The sequence below is a fragment of the Austrofundulus limnaeus genome, unplaced genomic scaffold, assembly GCF_001266775.1.
Source record: "Austrofundulus limnaeus strain Quisiro unplaced genomic scaffold, Austrofundulus_limnaeus-1.0 Scaffold241, whole genome shotgun sequence".
NCBI classification, from domain to species: Eukaryota; Metazoa; Chordata; class Actinopteri; order Cyprinodontiformes; family Rivulidae; genus Austrofundulus; species Austrofundulus limnaeus.
The window spans coordinates 767756-790053 of record NW_013952643.1 but is presented as its reverse complement, the minus strand read 5'-3'; the positions used below and the strand labels follow the sequence as shown (position 1 = coordinate 790053).

The 22298-nt window shown below is 44.5% G+C and overlaps 2 protein-coding genes across 4 annotated transcripts in view; both read left to right on the top strand.

The window, feature by feature from the left end:
• The window catches only part of ankrd12 (ankyrin repeat domain 12), a 37210-nt gene extending 21513 nt beyond the window's left edge, over positions 1-15697 (top strand). For 2 of the 3 annotated variants that reach the window (XM_014020127.1, XM_014020129.1), the window contains exons 3-13: positions 1013-1163; positions 3568-3639; positions 4073-4213; positions 5633-5836; positions 6096-6238; positions 7708-7855; positions 7960-12260; positions 13921-14019; positions 14092-14235; positions 14302-14397; positions 14593-15697. In XM_014020127.1, the coding sequence (XP_013875581.1) occupies positions 1013-1163; positions 3568-3639; positions 4073-4213; positions 5633-5836; positions 6096-6238; positions 7708-7855; positions 7960-12260; positions 13921-14019; positions 14092-14235; positions 14302-14397; positions 14593-14778 (5685 nt within the window). In that variant the 3' untranslated portion in view covers positions 14779-15697. The remainder of the gene's footprint in view (positions 1-1012; positions 1164-3567; positions 3640-4072; positions 4214-5632; positions 5837-6095; positions 6239-7707; positions 7856-7959; positions 12261-13920; positions 14020-14091; positions 14236-14301; positions 14398-14592) is intronic. The other variant, XM_014020130.1, reaches the window with a different exon arrangement.
• Positions 15698-16251: 554 nt separating this feature from the next.
• twsg1a (twisted gastrulation BMP signaling modulator 1a) overlaps positions 16252-22298 on the top strand; it is a 13278-nt gene continuing 7231 nt past the window's right edge. The window contains exons 1-2 of the mRNA XM_014020126.1: positions 16252-16851; positions 17378-17539. Coding sequence (XP_013875580.1) covers positions 17414-17539 — 126 coding nt within the window. The 5' untranslated portion in view covers positions 16252-16851; positions 17378-17413. The remainder of the gene's footprint in view (positions 16852-17377; positions 17540-22298) is intronic.

Here is a 22298-nt window from a genome sequence, read left to right as displayed (position 1 = left end):
TACCAACGGTACTTGGTTATTCCCGTAGATAAAAGGAAGAGCGTTTGTGCCTTTCTATTTTAAAGCAGACATCACATCTAGTATATCTCCTGCTTTCAGCCGAGCCAGACGTCGCAGCTTCAGCCGGCGCGTTTCCTCGCTCTGATCAAAGAAGCGCCACACTGCAGACATTTTCCTTCTGCCAGAAATGTATTTTACTGCACCAAAGTGCAACTCAATAAAAAGAAATGACTCTGAAAAGGCTTTGTCTGCAGATCAGAGTGTAAAAACACTAAATGGGGGGGGAAACTGTGATAATACACATAAAAGCTCGGCCCGCTCCTGTGGGTGTTGTTGGATGCTTCTGTGTTTTTCTACTTCTGTTATGAGTTTTGCTTTTTTGTTGTTTTTGTTTGCCTGTAGTGTTAATAAAATTTCTCATAACCCAGTGAATAATATGAGTACTCACTCAAAGATGGCTGCCACACTACAACAAAGCAGCACAAAAATGGCAACAACTCCTACAATTTCACAATTAATGAGCCAAAATGTGGCGGTATTAGCTGAGAGTCATTACCAACACATACTCTGAGTGCAGCTTCTCATGATGCAGTAGACCCATAAAATTTGCAGGGGTTATGCTCTCAGAGCACCAGCGAATTGTGGAAAAGTCACTAATTTTGGATGAGGTTTCTATTTGTTGCTCCTGATCTTTTCACTCTTGGCAACAGCTTGGCCCTGGAAATAATACTTAAGTCAGTCATGCAGCCAAACATGTGAAAACATGTTGCAAAGACATTTCACTACCTGTAATAAAAAATTTAATTTAAAAAAATGTGTTTGCGGAAGCTGTGGTTGATCTGCATGCTCAGCTCAGTCTTTGTCAAACTGGAGCTTTCTGAATGAAYCTGCTGCAGTTTGTTTACAGGCAGAACTTGCTTTCATACAAACCAGCCACACCTTCACTGTCTCCGACATGCCTGACTTTGTGTTTTTCCTTTTTTGTGTGTGTGTGTGTCTTTAATTGTGACAGTGCAAAGACAAGCTGTCGCCTTTCACCAAAACTCCGAAGTTGGACCGGAGTGAGTTGCTGGGGAAGGAAGGGAAAGCCAAGTCTTCCATGAAGCGCAAGCTTTCCTTCACTACAAGTCCACCCCGGACCGAGGAGCGAGACTCGGATACTGGTGAGTGTGTGTGTCSCCTGCATCAAACTGCCCCGGCTGCTGGCTCGCTGCCATGTTGTAACACTGCCCCCTGTTGGTGAGAAAAGATTTCTGTGGCGGCTCCGTCCTCTGAAGCAACATGGTTCAAAGCTGCATCGATCCTTTTTGATAAAAACCTTTCATTTATAATATTCCACTCTTCTTACCAACATTAATGTTTAAAATGTGAGACAAGCTTGACTGAAGCCGCAGTAGCCTTTGATTTTTTTTTGGGTAAATTTAAAATCCTCATATTTTAATTTGACTCCAGTTGTAATGAGTCGGGATAAAAAATGTAAATATTCTGCCTCGTCACTGTTGTAATCCGCTCCAAAACAAATWGATTTAAATTTCACTTTAAATATCWGGGTGTAAATGTTTTGACTGATGGTTTCTGAGGACCYCTCGACAAAAAAAACAAGTATATTTTAATCTTTATTTTAATTTATCTTTTTATAATGTTCACGTTTTAGTATTTGAGTGGTGTTTGAGCTTCTGTCGGTCTCGACCTGAACTCTCTAATAAATAAGACTTTAAAGTAAATAAATAAGCTATGTTGTTGGTTTTATTGACACTCATTGGGAAGCTTTTATTGCTTTTACATTAACAAAATGAGCTGTTAAGTTCTTTTGGGTTCAGTTGTTTTGTCCCACTCCACAAAAACCTACTAAAAAGATTTTAGACTCTCTTCCTTTTATGAAATATTTATCTTTAATATGTTTTGGGAGTTGTTTGATAAGCATCACATCTGTGTTGAAGGTAGTATACAGTATGTATTCAGCTCACTAATGTCCTCCATCTCGTCTGTAAAATTAAAATAAATCTAGGTTCCTCTGGAGTTTGGTTTGTGGCTTTTTAAAGCCTTTTGTCCACAAGTATCATGAAAACCAAAACAACAAAGAGCTGCTCCAGCTGAGCTGTGGTCTGTCAGATCTTACAGCTCCTAAAAAACTGTTAAAAACTCATCAGTCAGCTTAACGTTTGTTGTTTCAAACATTGTCAGTGGTTCTTATATTTAGTCTCCGTACAGCAACATTAAAATAAAGTTCTGCCATCTCTAAAATGTCTTTTTTGTTTGTAAATGCAGATAATTTAGCCTGAATTTCAGTAAAAAATGTGACCAGAGCTGGCAAAATGAGTCATAATGAGGAATTTTCAACATCCTAAAGAGACGTAGTTTGTTGGAAATTTGGCGATTTGTCACCTGGAAACAAGTACCTGTTTGAAAACTCTGTATTTAATTCCAGCTCTGTATTTAAAAGAGGGAACACGCTTCACAATAGCTCCAGATATTATATGAAGGGATTTCCCACATCTACAGCAGCCAGCAGAGAAACATGATTTAGAGTTAAAACACAAAATATTGTTTCTGAAGACCTAGCTGTTAGAAAACTTAGATTTTAAAAGTAAATTAGAAAGAATATTTGCTGTTTTAGTAACCAGCGTCACTATGTTGTCTTTATGAGCTCATTACGTCCAAAATAAATACTTATATGGTTTTTGCTCTGACTCATTTTGCCAGCACTGGTCACAGATTGTTTTTTTTCCAACGTATTTAAAATTTATATATTTTAATTGGTTTTTAGACCTTTCTTTTCAGTTTTTAAGACCAGACCAACAATTAACACAAAGGCTGCCTTATTAATGAAAACTCCATAGAAAAGCTACGCTACTAGCATCAAGTTTATCACTGGAAATCCAAACATTTTGAAGACGGATACCTTCAGCTTTTAATTCAGACTTAATATTATACAGATGTGAAAACTCACAGCTTTCTACTGCAGGGATGTACAGTACCTTCACTTAAAGTGGCCGCACAGATTAAAGTAAACAAAATCAACTTTTGACTTTTAAAAATCGATTCAGAATCTTCTAAAAACAGATTTCATCCCCCTCTCCTAGCAGTAAACAACCAACTAAAATTCTCATGCTGCCGTCTCACTTCAGTAAACTCGGTTGTGTTTACATCAGGTCTGAAAGCTAAAAGTCAGTTTGTGTATCCTTGATTACAAGAAGTGAAGTTTATTTTTACAGACGGCTTCAGATCTTCTCTGTAGAGCAGAGATCATCGTTGTGACTTTCATTGTGTGGTCCTGCTTCCTTTAAAGAAAAAAAACCCTGTAATTTGTGTCACTGGTTTTTAGGGTGGCTTTGCCGTTCACCATCCCCCCCCCACCAGTGTTTGTCAGGTCCGGTGCAGGAGGGAGGGAGTGGAGTAACGAAGCGCCTGATTGGATCTCCCGTGTTACCATGACATGTTCTGTGGCGTGGACTGTGACTCGCTGTATTTTGACTACATGTGGAATGAGGAGGGTGTGAGAGCGTGAGCGTTAATGCAGTGCTTTCCCACCCTTTCACCCCCCCTCCCCTCTGCTTTGCACTGTAGATGACTCAGACCCAGGCCAGTCGAGTGAGACCTGGGGAGAGAGATTAGTGCCTCCCTGCAGGATATACGCAGGTAACCGCTGCAGCCCGATCCTCGGCCCCCTTTCTCCTCCTTCGAGTCACGTCACGCACGCACTCTGCGCTACTGCTCCACGCGAGCACACACGCACACATGCACGTGTGTGTTTCCTGCTCTTTGCATCTGCCCCTGTTACAGCTCAGCATGTCTGTTTCGTAACAACCGACTGGACAAGAGGGGGGGCCTTGAAGAGTGCCGTCTGCACTTTGACTGGCTTAGAGAATCCTGTTTGTTTCTGTCCTCCTTTCCTTTTTTCCCCTCTTTTCTTTTAACCCTCATGCTTGTCATCTGTTTCTCTGCGTGTCCAACAGATACAAGAGGAGGAGGAAACTGTTAATGTGACAATAAATCTGCTGTTTTTTTTTAAAAAAGTCACTTTTATGACTTTTTAAGTTTTTTTTCCATCCCTCTCTTGATTCTGTTGCAGATAAAGATGGACCAGATAAAAAGAAGATGAAGAAGGAGGCTGGGAGCAAAAAGTCCCAGTCATCAAACCTTTTATTTGGGTATCCGCTGTCGGAGCGCAAACAGATGGCTCTTCTCATGCAGATGACTGCCAACAGTCCAGGTTGGTGAATTTGCCTTTTAACCTCAACTTTATCCTCGAGTGTTTCTTACGTCTAAGTCGCATTTCTGAGCTTTCTGATGGTCTGTGAGTCATTTACTTAACAAAAAACATACTTTCAGGTTCCCAGTGCTGCTCAGCCTGATGCAGCGGGGTCAAACTCATGTTCAGAGGGCCACATGAGCATTATGGTGGCCCTAGAGGGGCCAGTTGTAATTAACTTGTCACTTTCCTCGTCTCACTGCATGACTGAACTCCGCTAACAAACAATGACTGAGCTCTACCTGGTATTCCCTGCAGAGAAGCAGCGTTTTATCATGTCCTCTTAAAAACACTGTAAAGTACTACGTGTACGACTGATTAAATGTGAATTAAATACAGAAATACTATTAAAACTAAGAGTTTTACTCACTGTTAAATTGTGACGAGTAGCTGCTGTCTTGATTTTTGAACCCTCCCACATTCCAACAGGGAATTCCCACTGGAGGAATAATCCAGTTTCAGTTTACAGCTTTTAAGTGGGAAATTCTCAGTTCCCAGTACAACTGGGCAGCAGTAAAAGTAACCAGTGAAAATGCAGCGAAATGAAGATTTAACACAGCAAATGTCTCAGCTGACAGCGACTTTTGAAGCCTGTGCAGCTCCATTTTGCAGGTAAAGTAATCAAGGTGCATTATGGGAGATGTAGTTTATGGTCAATGTTGGCTTTAAAGCAGCTTATGTTAAGACACTAATATATCTTTAAAGCTCTGAGACCCCGCAGGTCTCGAGTTTGACACGTGGCCTGGTGGCTTGGTCATTAGACCAGAAAAACTGAGGTAAATTAAATGTTTTATTTTCTGACAATCTGCTGGGAGTCAAAGCTTTTAATGACTTTGTTATATTTGTATCTTTATCTCAGTTATATGACTTATTTTACTTTAACAGTGCTGGCTCAAGAGGGGAGAACTCATGAGGATACTGAGAACCCTAGCAAATGTTTTGGGACCTTCTATGAAGTCAGTCTCAGCCCCAATGGCTTCTAGATTAGAGATACCTCATTCCCCTGGCTTGTATGGTTTTTGGACTGGTTTGTATTTCTTGCTGAGCTCAAAATGTTCTCCTGTGAAGTTTTCTCTTTGTAAATAAGGACGTACCCATTCCTTGCAGTTGGAGAACATTTTTCTTCCAAGTGCTCAAAACATTTAATGATTCAACTGTTTTTCTAAAGAGATTTTTGTTTTGGGAGCCTGAGGATGAGCTGTTTAACTTGTATTAAGGACCACTTTGAGTTTATTTAAAACAACTATTTAAGTGATGGAGAGTCCACTTTCCCATGAAACACAATGTTCAATTTAAGTTTATTCACATTATTGATGAACAGTTTTTCATCGTTACCAGGCCTTTGTTTCAGTCTCTTTTCTTTTTTTTTCTCGTGTCCAGACTCGACGCCCAGCCACCCCTCCCAGACGACCCCTGTGCAGAAGAAAGTCCCCAGCAGCGCCTCGTCCCGGCAGAAGGACAAAGTCAACAAGAGGAACGAGCGCGGTGAGACCCCCCTCCACATGGCGGCAATCCGAGGAGACGCCAAGCAAGTCAAAGAGCTCATTAGCCTGGGAGCTGATGTCAACGTCAAAGACTTTGCAGGTACGAAGCTGCAGGAGATAATTATTTAACAGCTTTCATTAAGTCTGAATGCTTCTAATGACATAAAGCTGTGAAGCAGCTGCTGATTCATAGATTAAATCTCGATGAGATAACGGGACGATCAGGCAGTCGGCATGTGACGAACTCTTCTGCAGATGTTGTTTTGTGCTTGAAGAATAGAAATGGGATGAAGCTGAAATAAATAGCAGGTGTGAACTTTAAAAAAACAAACTTTTTTTTTTACCCCCGCTCTCTCCAGGTTGGACTCCTCTTCACGAAGCCTGTAATCTGGGTTACTACGATGTGGCGAAGGTTTTGATCGCAGCAGGTGCGGAGGTGAACACGCAGGGTCTGGACGACGACACGCCGCTTCACGACGCTTCCAGCAGCGGACACAAAGACGTAAGAGAGAAACCTGCAAACTGTAAACACGTACTGAAAGTCTCCTCATGGGTCTGACATACACTCACTGCCTGCCTGATCCACTCTGCTAGCACCGAATACCTGCGTTAATTCTTTAAATTCTACAAGATCCTGCTCCAAATCAACATATTAGCATCACAGTGTCTCAGATTAATAAGCTGCATGTTTATAATGTGAATCTCCTGTTCCATCACATCCCAAAGCTGATGGATTGGATTGAGATCTGGTTTTTGTGGAGACATTTCAAGTCCAATAAATCTGGATTAACCTGTGAAGTGTAACTTCAGTTTCTTGTTCTTAGCTGATGTGGTCCTCATCACTGATGGATATTTTTATTTATTTTTTAGAACATTCTCTTTAAACCCTAGAGATGTGTGGAAATTCACATTAAAAGTCACTTAAATCCTCTTTCTTTCTCATTCCGACACCTGGTTTGAGCTTCAGCGAGTCGTCATCACCTCCCCTACATGCCTAAAGGGATTACGTTGCTGCCATGTGATTGGCTGATTAGTTATTTCTGTTAACAAATGTTTGAGCAGGTGTTGCTAATAAAGTGGCCGGTGAGTGCATCTGTGGCTGTTGGAGAGAAAACGGTAACACCTCAATAAAAAGTTATAATTTTGATGGAAATTTACGGTCGTAGCCAAAAGTTGAGAATGCCTTCAGTTATTTTTGTGACGAGGTAATTTTCATGGTAGGGCCTGACTTTACCTTTAAAGTGCCTGTGACATGCATATTCTTCAAATACAAAAAGTCAAAGAAAACATCTTTATATTTAAGAAAGTTGGAATAATGCACTCGATTTTACCCATTCTGTCCCATAACGGGCCTATTTTCTTTTGAACTTGGCTCAGCCAAAGTGAAACAGGAAGTGACATCAAAGGGGAACTCATTAATAAAATAAACTCTCTGGTCTTTGTTAATTGAAACAATATTATTTAAATTCTGACTCTTCATCTCTGATAGAGACTCAAAATGATCTAAAGAAACATCAGATTATTCTCTACAGTCTGTGATGTTGGCTGTTGTAGCAACGCACTGTTCACATGCAGACATTCCCTTTGACATCACTTCCTGTTTCTTCACGGGCAAATATCTCAACAACTGTTCATCTCAGCGACATGAAATTTCTTTTGCAATATTTTATCAATGTCCTCTTTCTAAAAATGCATTCACATGTATTACAAAAATTTGTCGTCACAGGCACTTTAATAATTAATTTAATCACTCTTCAGTCTAGAGTCTGTAAGTCCAAACTTTTGTCCAGGACTATAGTTTTGTTGTACAAAAAATAAAACATTTCAACTCAAAAGTTGTAAATTTAAGTTTAATAATCAGACTCTAAATATATTTTACAACCAAACAACTCAAGTTTAATTAAATTATGTCTAACTTTGAATTTTCTGAAGCCTAATCCTCCTAATTTTTATATTATTTTAAATCCTCAGATTGTAAAGCTTCTCCTTCGTCACGGCGGTAACGCCTTCCAAGCTAACAAGCGTGGCGAGCGGCCGGTGGACGTGGCGGACTCTCAGGAGCTGGAACAACTTCTTAAAGGCGAGGTGGCCATGTCGGATCAAGATGAAACCTCTTCAGGTTGGCTCTTGTTTTAATATAACTGCACCACTGCTTTGTTTTATTTCTAAAATGTTCAGAGATTTTCTTTGATGCGTCTAAAAATGATCTTTTCTTCCCTGCAGAATCTGAAGACCCCCCGTCTGTCAACCCCTCCAGCGTGGACGACAACATAGAGGACACCGACACTGAAAAAGACTCGGATGGCAAAACGGCCACAAAGACGTCGGGCATGGACGAGTACGAGTTCAAGGACGACGAGGAGGAGGAGGATCTGAGCAAAGCCCTGAACGACAGACACATCCCCAGGAGGGAGCTGCGGCAGAGAGAAAAGGAGGACAAAGACAGGAACCATGTGGCGGCAAAGCAAAACAAGGGCGACTCTTCCTCCAAGTCCAAAAAGCAGAAAACGCCTCAAGTGCACTGCAGCTCCGACACCTCCAGCGACGAAATGGAGAGCGTGTCCGAAAAAAGGAGCTCGCCCACCTGCTCTCAGAGCTCGGAGAGCCACAAGCCAGACGGGAGGCTGAAAAAAGACGTCGCGGATCAAAAGGACAAGGGCAAAGTGAAGAGGAAGAGCAAAAGCCAGATCAAAAACAAGGAGAACCAGGAGGACGGGAAAGAGAACAGCAAAGCTTTGGTTCTCTCTCTCGCCACCGTGTCAGAGAACACGGAAAAGTGTCGGGAGGAGGACTCCTTCAAGATGTCCTTCAGCCCGAAAGACGACTCGTCTGTCCACCTCTTCCACTTGTCGTCCATCAAGGCCCCGAAGCTGAACCACAGCTTGGCAGATAAACAGAGTCCACTCAAACAGGAAAATACTAAGATCTCCATCTCTGACAGCTCGTGTCCTTTGGACAAATACAATCACTACTCTGATGGTGATTACTGCACTGAGAGCTCCAGCACCAAGGGCTGCAAACACCGGGAAAAGAGTAAACACCAGCAGAAAGACTTGGGCCTGGACGGAGACGACGGACACTCGAGTCCCTACAAAGACAGCAGCATAGGAAACAGCTTGGACGGCAGCGAGGGCACCTTACGGAAGACAGATTTAGACGGCAAAGTAGTGAAGAAGCATAAAATTAAACACAAGGAGAAAGATAAACACAGGAGGGAGCACGAGGCCGAGCGGAGCCGCCACAGGCAGAAGGAGGCCAGGAAAGACGGCCACAGGAATTTGGAATTTGACAGGGAGTTCTGGAAAGAGAATTTTTTCAAAAGCGACGAGGCAGATGAACTTCTGGGAGTGAAAAAGGAAGGCGAAGACGTCAGCTCGCTTCAGAGGCCGTCCGAGACGTCTCCCGTCAAAGATGAGAGGAACTCGAAGGAGAGGCACTCCGGCAGCAAGGAGAAGAAGCCGAGAGAGGAGCGAGAGAAAGAGAGGACTGTGAAAAAGGAGAAGGTGAAGGATTTGAAACCGAGCGAGCGTGACGAGAAGGTGGACTGTCACGGGTCAGGGTGGGTTCTGGAGGAGCCGCCGCAGAACAACAGCCTGAAAGAGGAGATGGAAGAAAAACCCATAAGCGGGATCTCAGCTGATCAGGACCAGCTGGAGCCCTCTGAAAAAGGCTCACGTGAGAAATCTGACAAGAGGCTTCTGGGAAAAGAAAAGGATTCAGATAAAATGGAGAAAAAACACCTCGAGAAGGAAAAAAAGATTAAACTGGAACACTCTGACAAAGCTGAGCCACAGAACTCGGTGGACCGTTGGAAGGAAAAAGAGAGAACCGTTTCTTCCCTCTCGCCTACAGATAAAAGCTTCAGAGAGAACGAAAGGCTGAAATCTTTATCTGCCGTCAAGAAACACGAAGACGGCAGGAAAAATAAAGATAAGTTTGACAAACGGTCCGATAGGGAGAGGCAGGACAGAGAATACATCGCAGGGGATCACAAAGACCGGGATCGTACGAACGCTGATAGGAGAGGAAAACCTCTGGAGAAGTCCTCGGATCACAGCAAGTCTGATCGCTTTAAAGAAAAGGACTGTGACCGGAAGAAGAGAGATAAGATAAAAGATGGAAGCCTTTCTTCAAGCTCCAATCTGAAATTACTTTTAGAAGATAAGAAAAGTTATCTGTCAGAAAGCACTAAGGTCTTATCTCTGAAATCAAAGGAGGAAGTTGCGAGAACTCCAGAGAAGGATCGCGACCGGCGGGACCGGGACTCTGACAGACACAGGGACAAGGATAAAGACCGGCACAAAGATCGCTCCCAGCAGGCCAAGATCAACAAACTGAGGCCTGCCGAGGCCGACGCAGAGAAGACCAAATCCAAGTCCTCCGCAGCGTCACGAGACGGCAAGCCGAAGGAGAAACGGCTCGTAAACGACGACCTGATGCAGACCAGCTTCGAGCGTATGCTCAGCATGAAGGACCAGGAGATCGAGCTGTGGCACCGGAAACATCTGGAAAAAATCAAGCAGAAGGAGCGAGAGAGGCTGAAACAGCGGCCCCTGGCTGATCTGGGGAAGTCCAAACCTAAAGACAGGACAAAATCAGAACCATATTTGAGTAAGGAGCTGATCCGCTCGAAAAGCTCCGAAGCACCTGAGGTCCACAGCAGAGACAGATCTCTGAAGGACGGCATGAGCCCCAGAACCGTGTCTCTGGACGGGAAGAGTCTGCCCACCATCGGGGCAAAGGTCATGTCGGCCGTAGAGAACTGCCTGAGCAGATCGCCTCGGCCCGAGAGCGAGCGCGGCGGCCTCATGTCCCGCTCCGTGTCCATGCACTCCGTGGTGAGCTCGGAGGACTCCTGCCAGGCCTCCACGCTAACGCCCAGAAACGCCGAGTACGACTCGGACATGAACCTGGAGGCCTCGGACTCCCAGCAAGCGTTTCTCCAGTCTTCCCTCATCATCCAAGCTGCCAGGTCTCCGTCTGTCCACGACAAGGACTGTAACAGTCTTCCAGATGTCCTCCAGACCAACCGGACACCGCTGCCGGGCAAACACGAGTCCCCGTACCTCAGGGCCATTCTGAACGAGGACGCTAACTCCTCCGCTGAGGGGAAAGCTGTGGAACATCTGCCCAAGTCCAGCCCGACCGGCGCCACGGGAGAGGAACTGAGACCGAAGGAGACCTCAGAACCTGAAGAGAGCCCCAGCTGTCAACTGAACTCCAACTCCGTCCCCGATCCAGGAGGTGAGGGGGACGGAGGCGCAGCTGGGTGTTCGGACTCGCAACCGTTAATCAGAGATCTTCCAGGTAAAAACCTGAAAATCCCACATTCCAGTGCCTCTGAGACCGGGTCAGCAGAGCAGAGAACTCCACTGGTCTCTGACCCGGTTGCAGATAAAGACCCCCCGTGTCTGATGGAGGTCTCACAGGGAGAAGAATCTGATCAGCCTTTAGTGTCTGCAGAGTCTCCAGAACCATCCACTCCCACAAACACCAGAACCCTCCAGCAGAGAGACCCACTACCACCTGCTGGTACTGAGAACCAGCAGCAGTCCCAGTCAGGGAGCCCACAGGTTTCTGACCACAGTGACCAACCTGTGGAGACCCCCGACAGACCAGAGGAGGAGGACATGGATACCAGTTCAGAAAACCTACGATCAGAAAGGCCGGGGAGTCCGGTGCCGCCCCCCAGTTTGCACATTCCCACCTCTGCTGAAGGGGAACCCTCACCGGGTTCAAACAAAACCGAGTCCAAAGGTTCTGAAGAGGACGGGATCCTAAATAACCCGGACTGCAGGAAGTCCTGGCCTTCCAGTGACGATGCAGACCCGTGTGTCGAGTCTCAGACGGAGGACGGGGCGACCTGTTTGAGTCCCGAACACAAAGCTGAGGACATGACCGACGTCCCAACAGAGCCCAACAGAACCGAGAGCTCTTCACTCGAAGGCAGTCTGAGTTCAGAAGGAACCTCTGAGTCCAAACCAGAGGTCCACCCTGAGCCGATGGAGGCCTCGCCACCTGACGAGAAACTGGAGTCGTCGTCGTCTGCAGAGGAGCCGAGTCCAGCCAGCGTCCAGCAGCTGGCTCAGGCCGACAGCAGCACCGCCTCAGGGAGCTCCTCGCCGCAGTCCGGAGACCAGGAGTCCGACTCCTCAGGAGCCAAGCTCAAGCTCCGCCCCGCTGACGAGGAACTGGACGTCCACGTTCCGCACCCACGCAAGAGGAAGATGCCCAGGCTGTCGAGCTCCCAGCTGAGCTCTGCAGCTCAGCAGGAGAGGGAGAAGTGCCAGCAGTCCCTCGCCGCCATCGTGGACTCGGTGAAGCTGGAGGAGATCGAGCCCTATCAGACGGAGCGAGCCAACCCGTACTACGAGTTCCTGCACATCCGGAAGAAGATCGAGGAGAAGCGCAAAGTGCTGTGCAACGTCACGCCCCAACCGCCGCAGTATTATGATGAATATGTGACCTTTAATGGATCCTACCTCCTGGACGGGAACCCACTCAGCAAACTCTGCATACCAACGGTGAGTCTCCTTTCAGGTCTGACAAAAACTTTACATTTAGATCTGTTCGGGTTGGAAATGAATCTGACATTAAAGTAAATGCTCATAGGTAGATGTAATTAGTTTAAGATTTATTTGTGGGTAAAAGTTTGACAGTGATTCACAAACTTTTCAGCTTCCGACCAACAAGCTAACAGTGACAGAAACTTGTGACCACAGCTGTTTTTATTTACTGATAACATGATTTATTTCTCCTCACAATCATGGCAGAAAAAAAAGATCAGTTTAACATTTAATGTAGCTTGTGCAAGTCATCTCAGGACTCAAAACTTGGATGTTTTTTGACCCAGAATAGGATCCGAACCCCAACTTTAGAAACCCTACAGTAAATCTGCCAGTGTCTAAACCAGGGGTCTGCAACCTTTTACAATCCCTGACTCACTAATAAAATGAGTCCAGAGCCATAAAACATTATCAACTGATGGTCCGTGGGCCACATTGAGTTTGTTAAAGGGATCCATGATTAGTTGTAACATCAGACTTTATTTAATAAACATATATTTTAACTGTAAAATAAAGACTATAAAAATACTGTAGGTTTGAGAAGAACCTCAGCTTAGCCTGTTAGCTTTAGCGCCGCCGACGCTATTGCCTTATTTGTTTTAGCTCGGCGCTAGCGTGACAAACTAACAAGCTAAACTGAGGTCCTCTATCCATATTTTCAGTTGCAGGCTGAGTCATTTTTGCGTTCCCTTCTCTGTCATGTGGATGGAGGACCTCAGTGATGAGAGGAGAATGTGTAGCGCTGAGCTAATACATACTGTATATATAGTGATAGCGTCGGGGCTAATGCTAAAGCTAACAGGCTAAGCTGAGGTTCTTCTTCCATGAAGCAGCTCTGTTGTCCTCCATCCATATTTTCAGTTACAGACTGAGTCATTTCTACCTTCTCCTCTCTGTCAACGATCTATGGTTTCATTTAAAAGAGTCGATCATCAGATATTGTCCAAGATTAACCTTCAGGGTGGATATAGCTCGCTCACACCGAGGACCTATCCACGTCATCATTTACCCAGAATGCTTTGTGTGTAAATAAAATAGCTCAGTCCGTGTTAAAATATATTTTTAAAAATTTAGTTTAAAAATTATAAAAACTAAACAGCCTACAGTATTTTTACAGTCTTTATTTTACATTTAAAATAAATGTTTATCAAATAAAGTCTAATGTTACAACTAATCTTGCTTCCCTTTAATTGGGGGCCTTTCCAGCCAGTGGAGGTGACATTATAAAAGTGAAATATGTAGTGAATTTTATCATTTATTGTTTTTACACTTTAGGGTAGACCATATCTATGCAAACAAGAAAAATACTGTGTATAGTTTATTTATACTCAGTATTAATAAAAATTACAACTGAACTATGCAGTCTTAAAGATCAGTTAGATTACTGAAGAGGCCAACAGCCAACTACACCACAAACAAACAGATTTTACTCACCAGCATTCAGATGTCACACAGGAAATCTCCTGGATTTGAGGTCAGAGCGGTCCAGACGTCCTTCTGAGCCGACATAAGATGTTCAGAAACTCAGCTGACCCACAGTCCAAAGCTGCACCTGAACGCCTCAAACAAAACACTCGCTGCTTCTCGTCGGCTCACATGTTTATGTTTCTTTCCTCAGATAACTCCGCCCCCGTCGTTACCCGAGCCGCTGAAAGAAATGTTCAAACAACAAGAAGTGGTCCGGATGAAACTACGGCTGCAGCACAGCATCGAGAGGGTAGGCAACCGCCTTAACCCCACAGAAAGGTTGGGTTTACGACACGACCTGACTCGATTTTTATCCCTTCAGGAGAAGTTGATCGTTTCCAACGAGCAGGAGGTCCTACGAGTTCACTACCGGGCAGCGAGAACACTAGCCAATCAGACTCTGCCTTTCAGCGCCTGCACCGTCTTACTGGACGCAGAGGTATACAACATGCCTCAGGACATCCAGGTGAGCAAAACGAAGCATGAAAACTGTTTTTCAGTTCAGTTTGGTAAATATTGTTTTATTTTGTAGAACGATGACGGCAAAACGTCAGTAAGAGATCGGTTCAACGCCCGGCAGTTCATGTCCTGGTTACAGGATGTCGACGACAAGTTTGACAAACTGAAGGTACGACTTTTTGTTGTTATTATTATTAGTAGTATTATGTGCAGAAGTTCTTTATTGTTTGTGTGGAATTGTTTTATCCCGCTTTTTTCTTACACCTACACTGTCTTCAAAAAGATGAAACCTGAACAGGTTGATTAAATTTAGTTTTTCTGGTGAACAGACAGCTAAAATTGCGCCCCTCTTTTCCCTCCTCAGACGTGTCTTCTGATGCGGCAGCAGCACGAGGCGGCAGCTCTGAACGCCGTGCAGCGTCTGGAGTGGCAGCTCAAACTGCAGGAGCTGGACCCGGCCACCTACAAGTCCACCAGCATCTTRGAGATCCCCGAGTTCTACATCCCGCTGGTGGAGGTCAACGACGACTTCGACCTCACGCCGATATGACGGGAAACGAAAAAAAAACAAACAAACAGGAAATGAAGCACTTAGAAAGTGGCGCCGGAACAACGGAGCACTTATAAACGAGACAGTTTTACTCCAGAGCTTTTAAAGTCTGACGTAGGAGGACCAGGATGGAGGACTGAGCAGGAAGATGGCGTCAGGAACCAGAAGAATCTGGGCGGGTCGGAGCCGCCGCCGCTCGTCACGCAGGGTCACGCAGCTGAAAGGTTTCAAATGTTTTCAGTGTGTTCATACATTTTGTACAGGCCGTGCTCTTAATTTTTTAACTTATTTTATACATTAAAAATGTGCATTTGTACATAATTCTGTAATTATTTTAAACCTGTAAAAACAAAAAAATAGATATTTTGATTGTAAACTTGTCGTTTGTTTTAATGGACCAAAGTTGTTTTTTATATTGAGTGTCCTCTGCGTTCGTGATGTTCTTGTTGTTGTTGGCTTTTTGTTGTTGTTTACTTTCCTTTAATCGTCTCCTCCTTCCTCACCTGGAGCTTCACGCCACAGCCGGTGTGTTTGACTTTTAAAGCTGTGCATGCGTTCCCATGTTCGTACTTCCCCCACTTTTTAAAAGCTGTCATGTGCAACTTAATTGTGAAGTTTACTGATGTGTTTCAGCATTTTATTTTATTTTTCTCCCCAACATTGTGTCTCTTCCGCCTCCTCATGTGTTGCTCATTGTGTCTGGCGCACATTAAAGTCTGTTGCTTCCAAGAAAAGAAAAATGAAAAGGAAAAAAAAAACTTTTACAGTTTCAATGTGAGATCACAACAAATCCTATTTTTTCAACATAATGCCTTTTGAACGATAGTTCTAAAATATGTCTATTTTAATATTTACTTGTTACATGACCTGTACATATTTGTAATATATYATTGAATAAATTTTATTTGTTGTGAAACTACTTTTTGTCTCCTGAATTGTTTTGTGGGTGCAGAGTTCTGTTCAGACAGCAGGTGGCGCTGCTGACAGCAACAAGAAAACCTGTTAACTTTTATGAGCTGTTTTACTAATTCTAGCTTTATGATTTAAGAATTTTAGCTCGTATGTAATATTTTGAGCATTTTAGCTTGTAGGTAGGCTACAGTTTCAATATTTTTAGCTCAGGTAGGGTTTTCAAATTTTTTTGTAACTTTTTTGCTAAATTTATGTCGATTTTGCTCAGCTTGGCTGGTAGTTCAGCTGATTTTAATGTTAAGGTATTATTTTGTTTATTTTATATTGTTTTGCTAAATGTGAGTAAATTTTTTGGCATGATTTTGCTAATTGTTTGGCTTGTTTTAAAATTTTCACCTCAGTCTGAATTCATTCTTTAGTTTCACAGAAAGTCTTTTTAGATTAATTTCATTCTGTAAACAAACATTTCAGATTCACGTCCTCTTCCTTGATCTGAAACCATTTCCGGACTCTTATCCTCCCAGCGGCTGAAAGGGGGTCGGTGTGTTTGTTGTGGCCCCCCTGCTCTGGACACCTGTGGAGCCGGAAGTGGCCCTCAGAGCCGGGTGGGTCCAGATGAGCGCCCTCTCCTCAGCAGGGAGCCGCTCAGCTTCACAGCTCCAGAGTGAAGCTTTCTCACCTGATGAGCTCCCAGTCCGTTGATAGACCAAACAAAGGCCTCTTTAATCCTGTGGGGGTAGTTTGAAAAGAAAAAGAGAGAGAGAAAAAGATCAGAACCGAGTCCAGCTCACGCGTTTGGAGCGGATTTTACGCAGCGTCTTTTTACGCACGCAGTTCCTTTTTCTTGGAGTTTCTCTGCTGAAGGGAGGCGGGTCAGTGTAAAAGCTCCCCCCCTCCTCGGGCTTCTGGGCTCAGATTTTATGGGACCTGAGAAAGAGGAGCGAGTTTTTTTCTTCTTCTTCTTTCTCTTCTCCACAAAGCTGCGCTGGAAAATGGACCGTGTGCCTTTAAGGCGCCCGACTGCCTGTCGCTTTGTGCTGTGGAGAGACTGACGCCCTGTGGACACAGTGGACAGAAACACCATCCTGGAGAAGTTCAAAGTGAAAACAACCTCAGTCCTCCTTAAAGAAGACAACCTGAACACCTCCTAACTGCGCTGTGGTGAGTTTAAAACCAGCTCATATCGTTGATTTCTGGTCTGTTTTTGCGCGTGGGTTCGATTTAGATTGAAGGGAAACAGGAAAAAAAAGAAGAAAGAAGAGAAACGAGGTTAAAGAAACGCGCTCAGGAATGAGGCAGCTTTTGTTCCTCACATGTTTCTCCCTCATGTGGAGTGAGACTTTAACGTGCAGCGAGCTTGTTTGGGGTGTAAAGGCAGGGAAAGTGTGACACGGGAGTGAAATAAGCTGGAGGTGAAGGGGGGGAGCTGATGTTTCCAGATGTTGTGATTCTTTGCCTCTGAATGAAACGTGTCTGCAGGCCTTCTTTTGGAAATGTGACCTTTTTGCATGACACAGCAGTGATTTCCAGGATGTTTACAAGACAATTACAAACACTTCCTTTAGTATTTTACATTTAAAAGTTAAGCTTGGAGATGCCAGAGGAAATATTTTGCTCTCAGAAGAGAGAAAAAAAAAAGATTTCAGAGTAAATGTGACCACTTTTCTGTTTGTTTTTGTTCTGTAAGGTATTTCTCAGTTGGATGCCGGTGTGAGCCACCAGGATGGGGCCTGCTCAGCTGATCCTCCCCACCACAGCAGCCCTCCTCTTCCTCCTGTCAGGACTGTCCCCGACCTCCGGCTGCAACAAGGCCCTCTGCGCCAGCGACGTCAGCAAGTGTCTCATCCAGGTGAGAAGCTGCACTTGGCGCCGAACGAGCGTGTCGAAACCGTGGACCGCAAAGTTGTGATTCTGGGTCGTGTGGTTTCGCCCCCGAATGATGCAATCTGGTTCCTGAACCTCTGGAGATGATCTCTGCAGATAAAATCAGGAGGAAAAACTGCAGCCAAGATTCCCTTCTTCCAGCTGTTTCACATAAATAGACACGAACGCAGGTCTTTGCTCACTTTATGGGTTTTGAAATGGTCGTAATTCAGTTTATTTATACCTGAGACAATTCACAACAAAAGTCGTCTCAAGAGAAACACAGGTCCAGCTCAGATCCAGAATCTAATCCACTTTGCTTCCTGCTATAATGACGTACATTAGTTAAAGTTGTGTAAAATGTTTGGCTCGTAGCAGCTTTCTGCACAGATTTACTCAGATTTAACATCATAACTGTCTTTAATCAGGTGACTGTGATGCAGCAGAATACTGCTGTTTACTGATGGAGGTACAGAGACATGGTGGGTCCAAAAACAACCAGAGACAAACATTAAACCAGAGACAAACTCATCCAAACACTGGTTTTATTCCTTTTATAATAAAGTCAGTTTAAATACAGCACACGTCCTGGCTACCTGGACAGGTATGGACACATGTCCTGTCTACCTGGACAGGTATGGACACATGTCCTGTCTACCTGGACAGGTATGGACACATGTCCTGTCTACCTGGACAGGTGTGGACACATGTCCACTACCTGTGAAAGTTCAGAGACTAAAAGGACATGTGTGGACACAATTTGTGTGTCTGTCTTTTCAGGACACTTTCATTTCGCAGCTCCGACTTCTTCTGTTGACTCTCTGACATCATTTCCTGTCCGTCACTTCTTCATACGTGCCAAATTAATTTGACATCTCAGACGCTGTAGAAAAAAATGATAAATGAGAATAAATAATGTCCAACCTGCTCTGCCCCTAGAAATAAGTTCCCCACCTCTCCTTGTGCTGTTGTCTTCCCCTCACCTGTATTTCTGTATTTCCCTGCGGTCAACAGTCCTCATGCCCCCACCCCCGGGTGAGTAATACCGACTTTTTTCTAAAAATTACTGATTTTTGGTAGCCTGGCCCTTGCCTTCCTACGCACTTCCGCTCAATTCTAGTTTCCCTACCCTGCTTCATCTGGGATTTCTTCAGGAGAATTTTTGTCCGGGCCAATCAGAGAACAGAACGTCGATGTTCTGCGCAGTGTCTGCTAGTTATTTTAGCATACGGCAGTGGAGGAAGTGAATGAAGCCAGTTGATAAGGCTTCCAAATTAAATTAAATTAGTCTGACAAAGCAGCAGCTCTCATTTTACAGCCGTCTCGTTCGGCTCAATAATTCTCTCCTCTCAGCAGGGTTGTTTACAGCGAGCACAATTTCCYGTTAGCTTCTTAGCTTAGCCTCCTTCACAGTGGAGCTAGCATACACATACGCCGCGGCCAGCCGATCCAATCATTTTAAACTTCAGCAGAGGCCACGCCTCCAGAAAGCATCACTTCTCTATAGCTGAGAGTCCAGACCCTCGTACGGGTCATGGTACGGGTCTGCCACTCGTCTGGTTGGTCTGAGGACGTCTCTCACCTTGTGGACGGTTCTTCTCGTTTAGAGGTAAATAAAGAGTCGATGTGTTAAATTAGTTCAGGAGGTTCTGCTGTTTTAAAACCTGGTGTTTAACCTCAGAGACTGTTTGACCCCTGTGACCTCTGAGCTGCTCCGTGGGGGAGAGGAAGGATTTTAGTTTTTTTTGTTTTTTTTTAGCAGTAAGATGAATTTTCTGTGCTGGAAGTTCAGTTTTTAAACACTTAGATTAGATGAATGTATTAGAAGCTATAATAACAAATGCATTACCTTCATGTTTTTTTTTTTACTTTACATCTACAGCTAAACATTTAGGTGCGTTTACAATTAACAATCAAAGATTTGTTCTTAAGTTTGAACCTGTTTTTTTTTTATTTAAAGTGGATCATTTTGTTGCAGATTTGTGAATTTTTCGTCGTCCAGCTCGTCTGTTTTCTTTTAGCTTCCAGGTGGATTATTTCTTCTAATGAGTTCGTCCTCAGGACGTGGCGCTCCTGTGACCCCGCCGACACGAACCTGCCGGCTGTCAGACAAGAGAGCGATGGTGTGTGTGTGACGGTGTGTGTGTGTGTTTATGTGTGTAAAGGAGAAACTTCCCCGCCTCCGGGCCGCCCTGTAGTCGTTTCTTGTGATCAGTGGGATCTGCGGCCCGACACTCGCTTTTTACGCCTCGCTGCCGTCTCAACTCATTTGTCTGGATTCACTGAAACRCCCCTGAGGGTGGGAGAACATGAGAGGAGGGGTCAGGAGGGTGTGTGTGTGTATGTGTGTGTGTGTGAGAAGGAGTTAAACTAAAGTGTGCAGAGCAGCTCGGTCCGGTCCAGGCAGGGTGGCAGCAGAACTCAAAGCTTTAAACCCAAACAGAAACGTTCTGTCCCTCATCAGGACAGAGCTCTGTTTTCCCATGATGCTCTGCTTTCTTCCCACTTTGGCTGATGTTCAGCTGATTCTGAGTGTTTCCACTTGAYACCAAGAAAAGCCGGAGACATGATTGGTCTGTTTGACTTTTGGGTGAGGTTTGAAGAAGCCATAACGATTCAGTCGGATGAACGCTGGACAGCAGGGCTGAAAAGGCCAGAAAGCCACGATATTTTAAATATAAATAATAATTTTAGTCATAACTTGAGATAGGAAGGAGCTAGCTGCACAAAATTTGTTGTGTGATTATGACAAACTCCACCCACACCAAAAACTACGTCAATCATGGTTAGGACAAGCTCCGCCCACACCAAAAACTACGCCAACCATGGTTAGGACAAACTCCGCCCACACCAAAAACTACGCCAACCATGGTTAGGACAAACTCCGCCCACACCAAAAACTATGCCAATCATGGTTAGGACAAACTCCGCCGACACCAAAATCTACATCAACCATGGTTAGGACAAACTCCGCCCACAACAAAAACTACGTCAATCATGGTTAGGACAAACTCGGTCCACACCAAAAACTACGCCAACCATGGTTAGGACAAACTCCACCCACACCAAAAACTACGTCAATCATGGTTAGGACAAACTCCGCCCACACCAAAAACTACGTCAATCATGGTTAGGACAAACTCCGTCCACACCAAAAACTACACCAACCATGGTTAGGACAAACTCCGCCCACAACAAAAACTATGCCAACCATGGTTAGGACAAACTCCACCCACACCAAAAACTACGTCAATCATGGTTAGGACAAACTCCGCCCACACCAAAAACTGCATCAACCATGGTTAGGACAAACTCCACCCACACCAAAAACTACGTCAATCATGGTTAGGACAAACTCCGTCCACACCAAAAACTACGTCAATCATGGTTAGGACAAACTCCGTCCACACCAAAAACTACGCCAACCATGGTTAGAACAAACTCCGCCTACACCAAAATCTACATCAACCATGGTTAGGACAAACTCCGCCCACACCAAAAACTATGCCAACCATTGTTAGGACAAACTCCGCCCACACCAAAAACTACGCCAACCATGGTTAGGACAAACTCCACCCACACCAAAAACTACGTCAATCATGGTTAGGACAAACTCCGCCCACACCAAAATGGTTAGGACAAACTCCGCCCACACCAAAAGCTACATCAACCATGGTTAGGAAAAACTTCGCCCACACCAAAGTCTACATCAACCATGGTTAAGACAAACTCCGCCCACACCAAAATCTACATCAACCATGGTTAGGACAAACTCCGCCCACACCAAAAACTTAATTTGGCAAAATATTTGTCTAACAGATGATTATCTCCTACCATTTGGCATAAGGTGGAAATGTTCAGACTGTGTGTTAGCAAAATATCTCATGAACTGCTTGAGGAATTTTAATGAAACGTGCACAAAGTGATCACACATCAATCAACCGTGGCTGTAAGTTTTTACAGATTTGGAGCTAAAATGTGCCTCACGACACCTCGAACGTGTATCACTCATCACCTTTCACCWGCCGAACCTCAAACGAGTCGATTTCTGAGACAGAACGCCTCGATCGATTTTTGGATGTTCCCGGTGACGTTCATGATTTCGTTCCCAAGTAGCTTTTTTTTTTAATGACACCTTTGAGAGTCATAATTACTTCTGGGATCAGATCCTGATCCAGACGTTTTGTGGGGGGCGGTGCGGAGAGGAGCTGACTGTGTGTGGTTTTTGTAATCCCTCACCGGGTGAGTCATCTGAAAGTCTTTTATCGTCCCTGGGTCTGTTTACGTGACGGAGACGGTCCCTGAGAGGACGGAGGAGAAAACTGAGCAGGAGGAGYAAAGTACTGTGTGTGTTTGTGTGTGTGGGGGTGTCTCTGTCCTCCTCTCCAGGTGTTCCCCCTCCTCCTCCTCCTCCTCCCCTCATCGTCGTGACCTTGACGTGAAGGAATGTGCTCCCTGTTCTGTGTCAGGAGGGAACAGGAAGAGGAGCTCCTCTGGCAGTCGCCTTTTAATCCCACCAACGTGGTTTTAGTTTCTTCAGTGCAGAGTCGAGCAGAACCTTCTTTATTCATGYCGATCTTCAAATTTTATTCTTCTTTCTTCTGTTCCCCCTTCAGGAGTCGACACAACGAGTCAACCTCCATATCCTCTAACTGCATCTTTGAAGCTTAGAGAGTAACTTACCCCAAAATTAACTTTTTTAGCTGATAAACTGTCTAGAATGTGTCTAAAATGTTATATAGTAC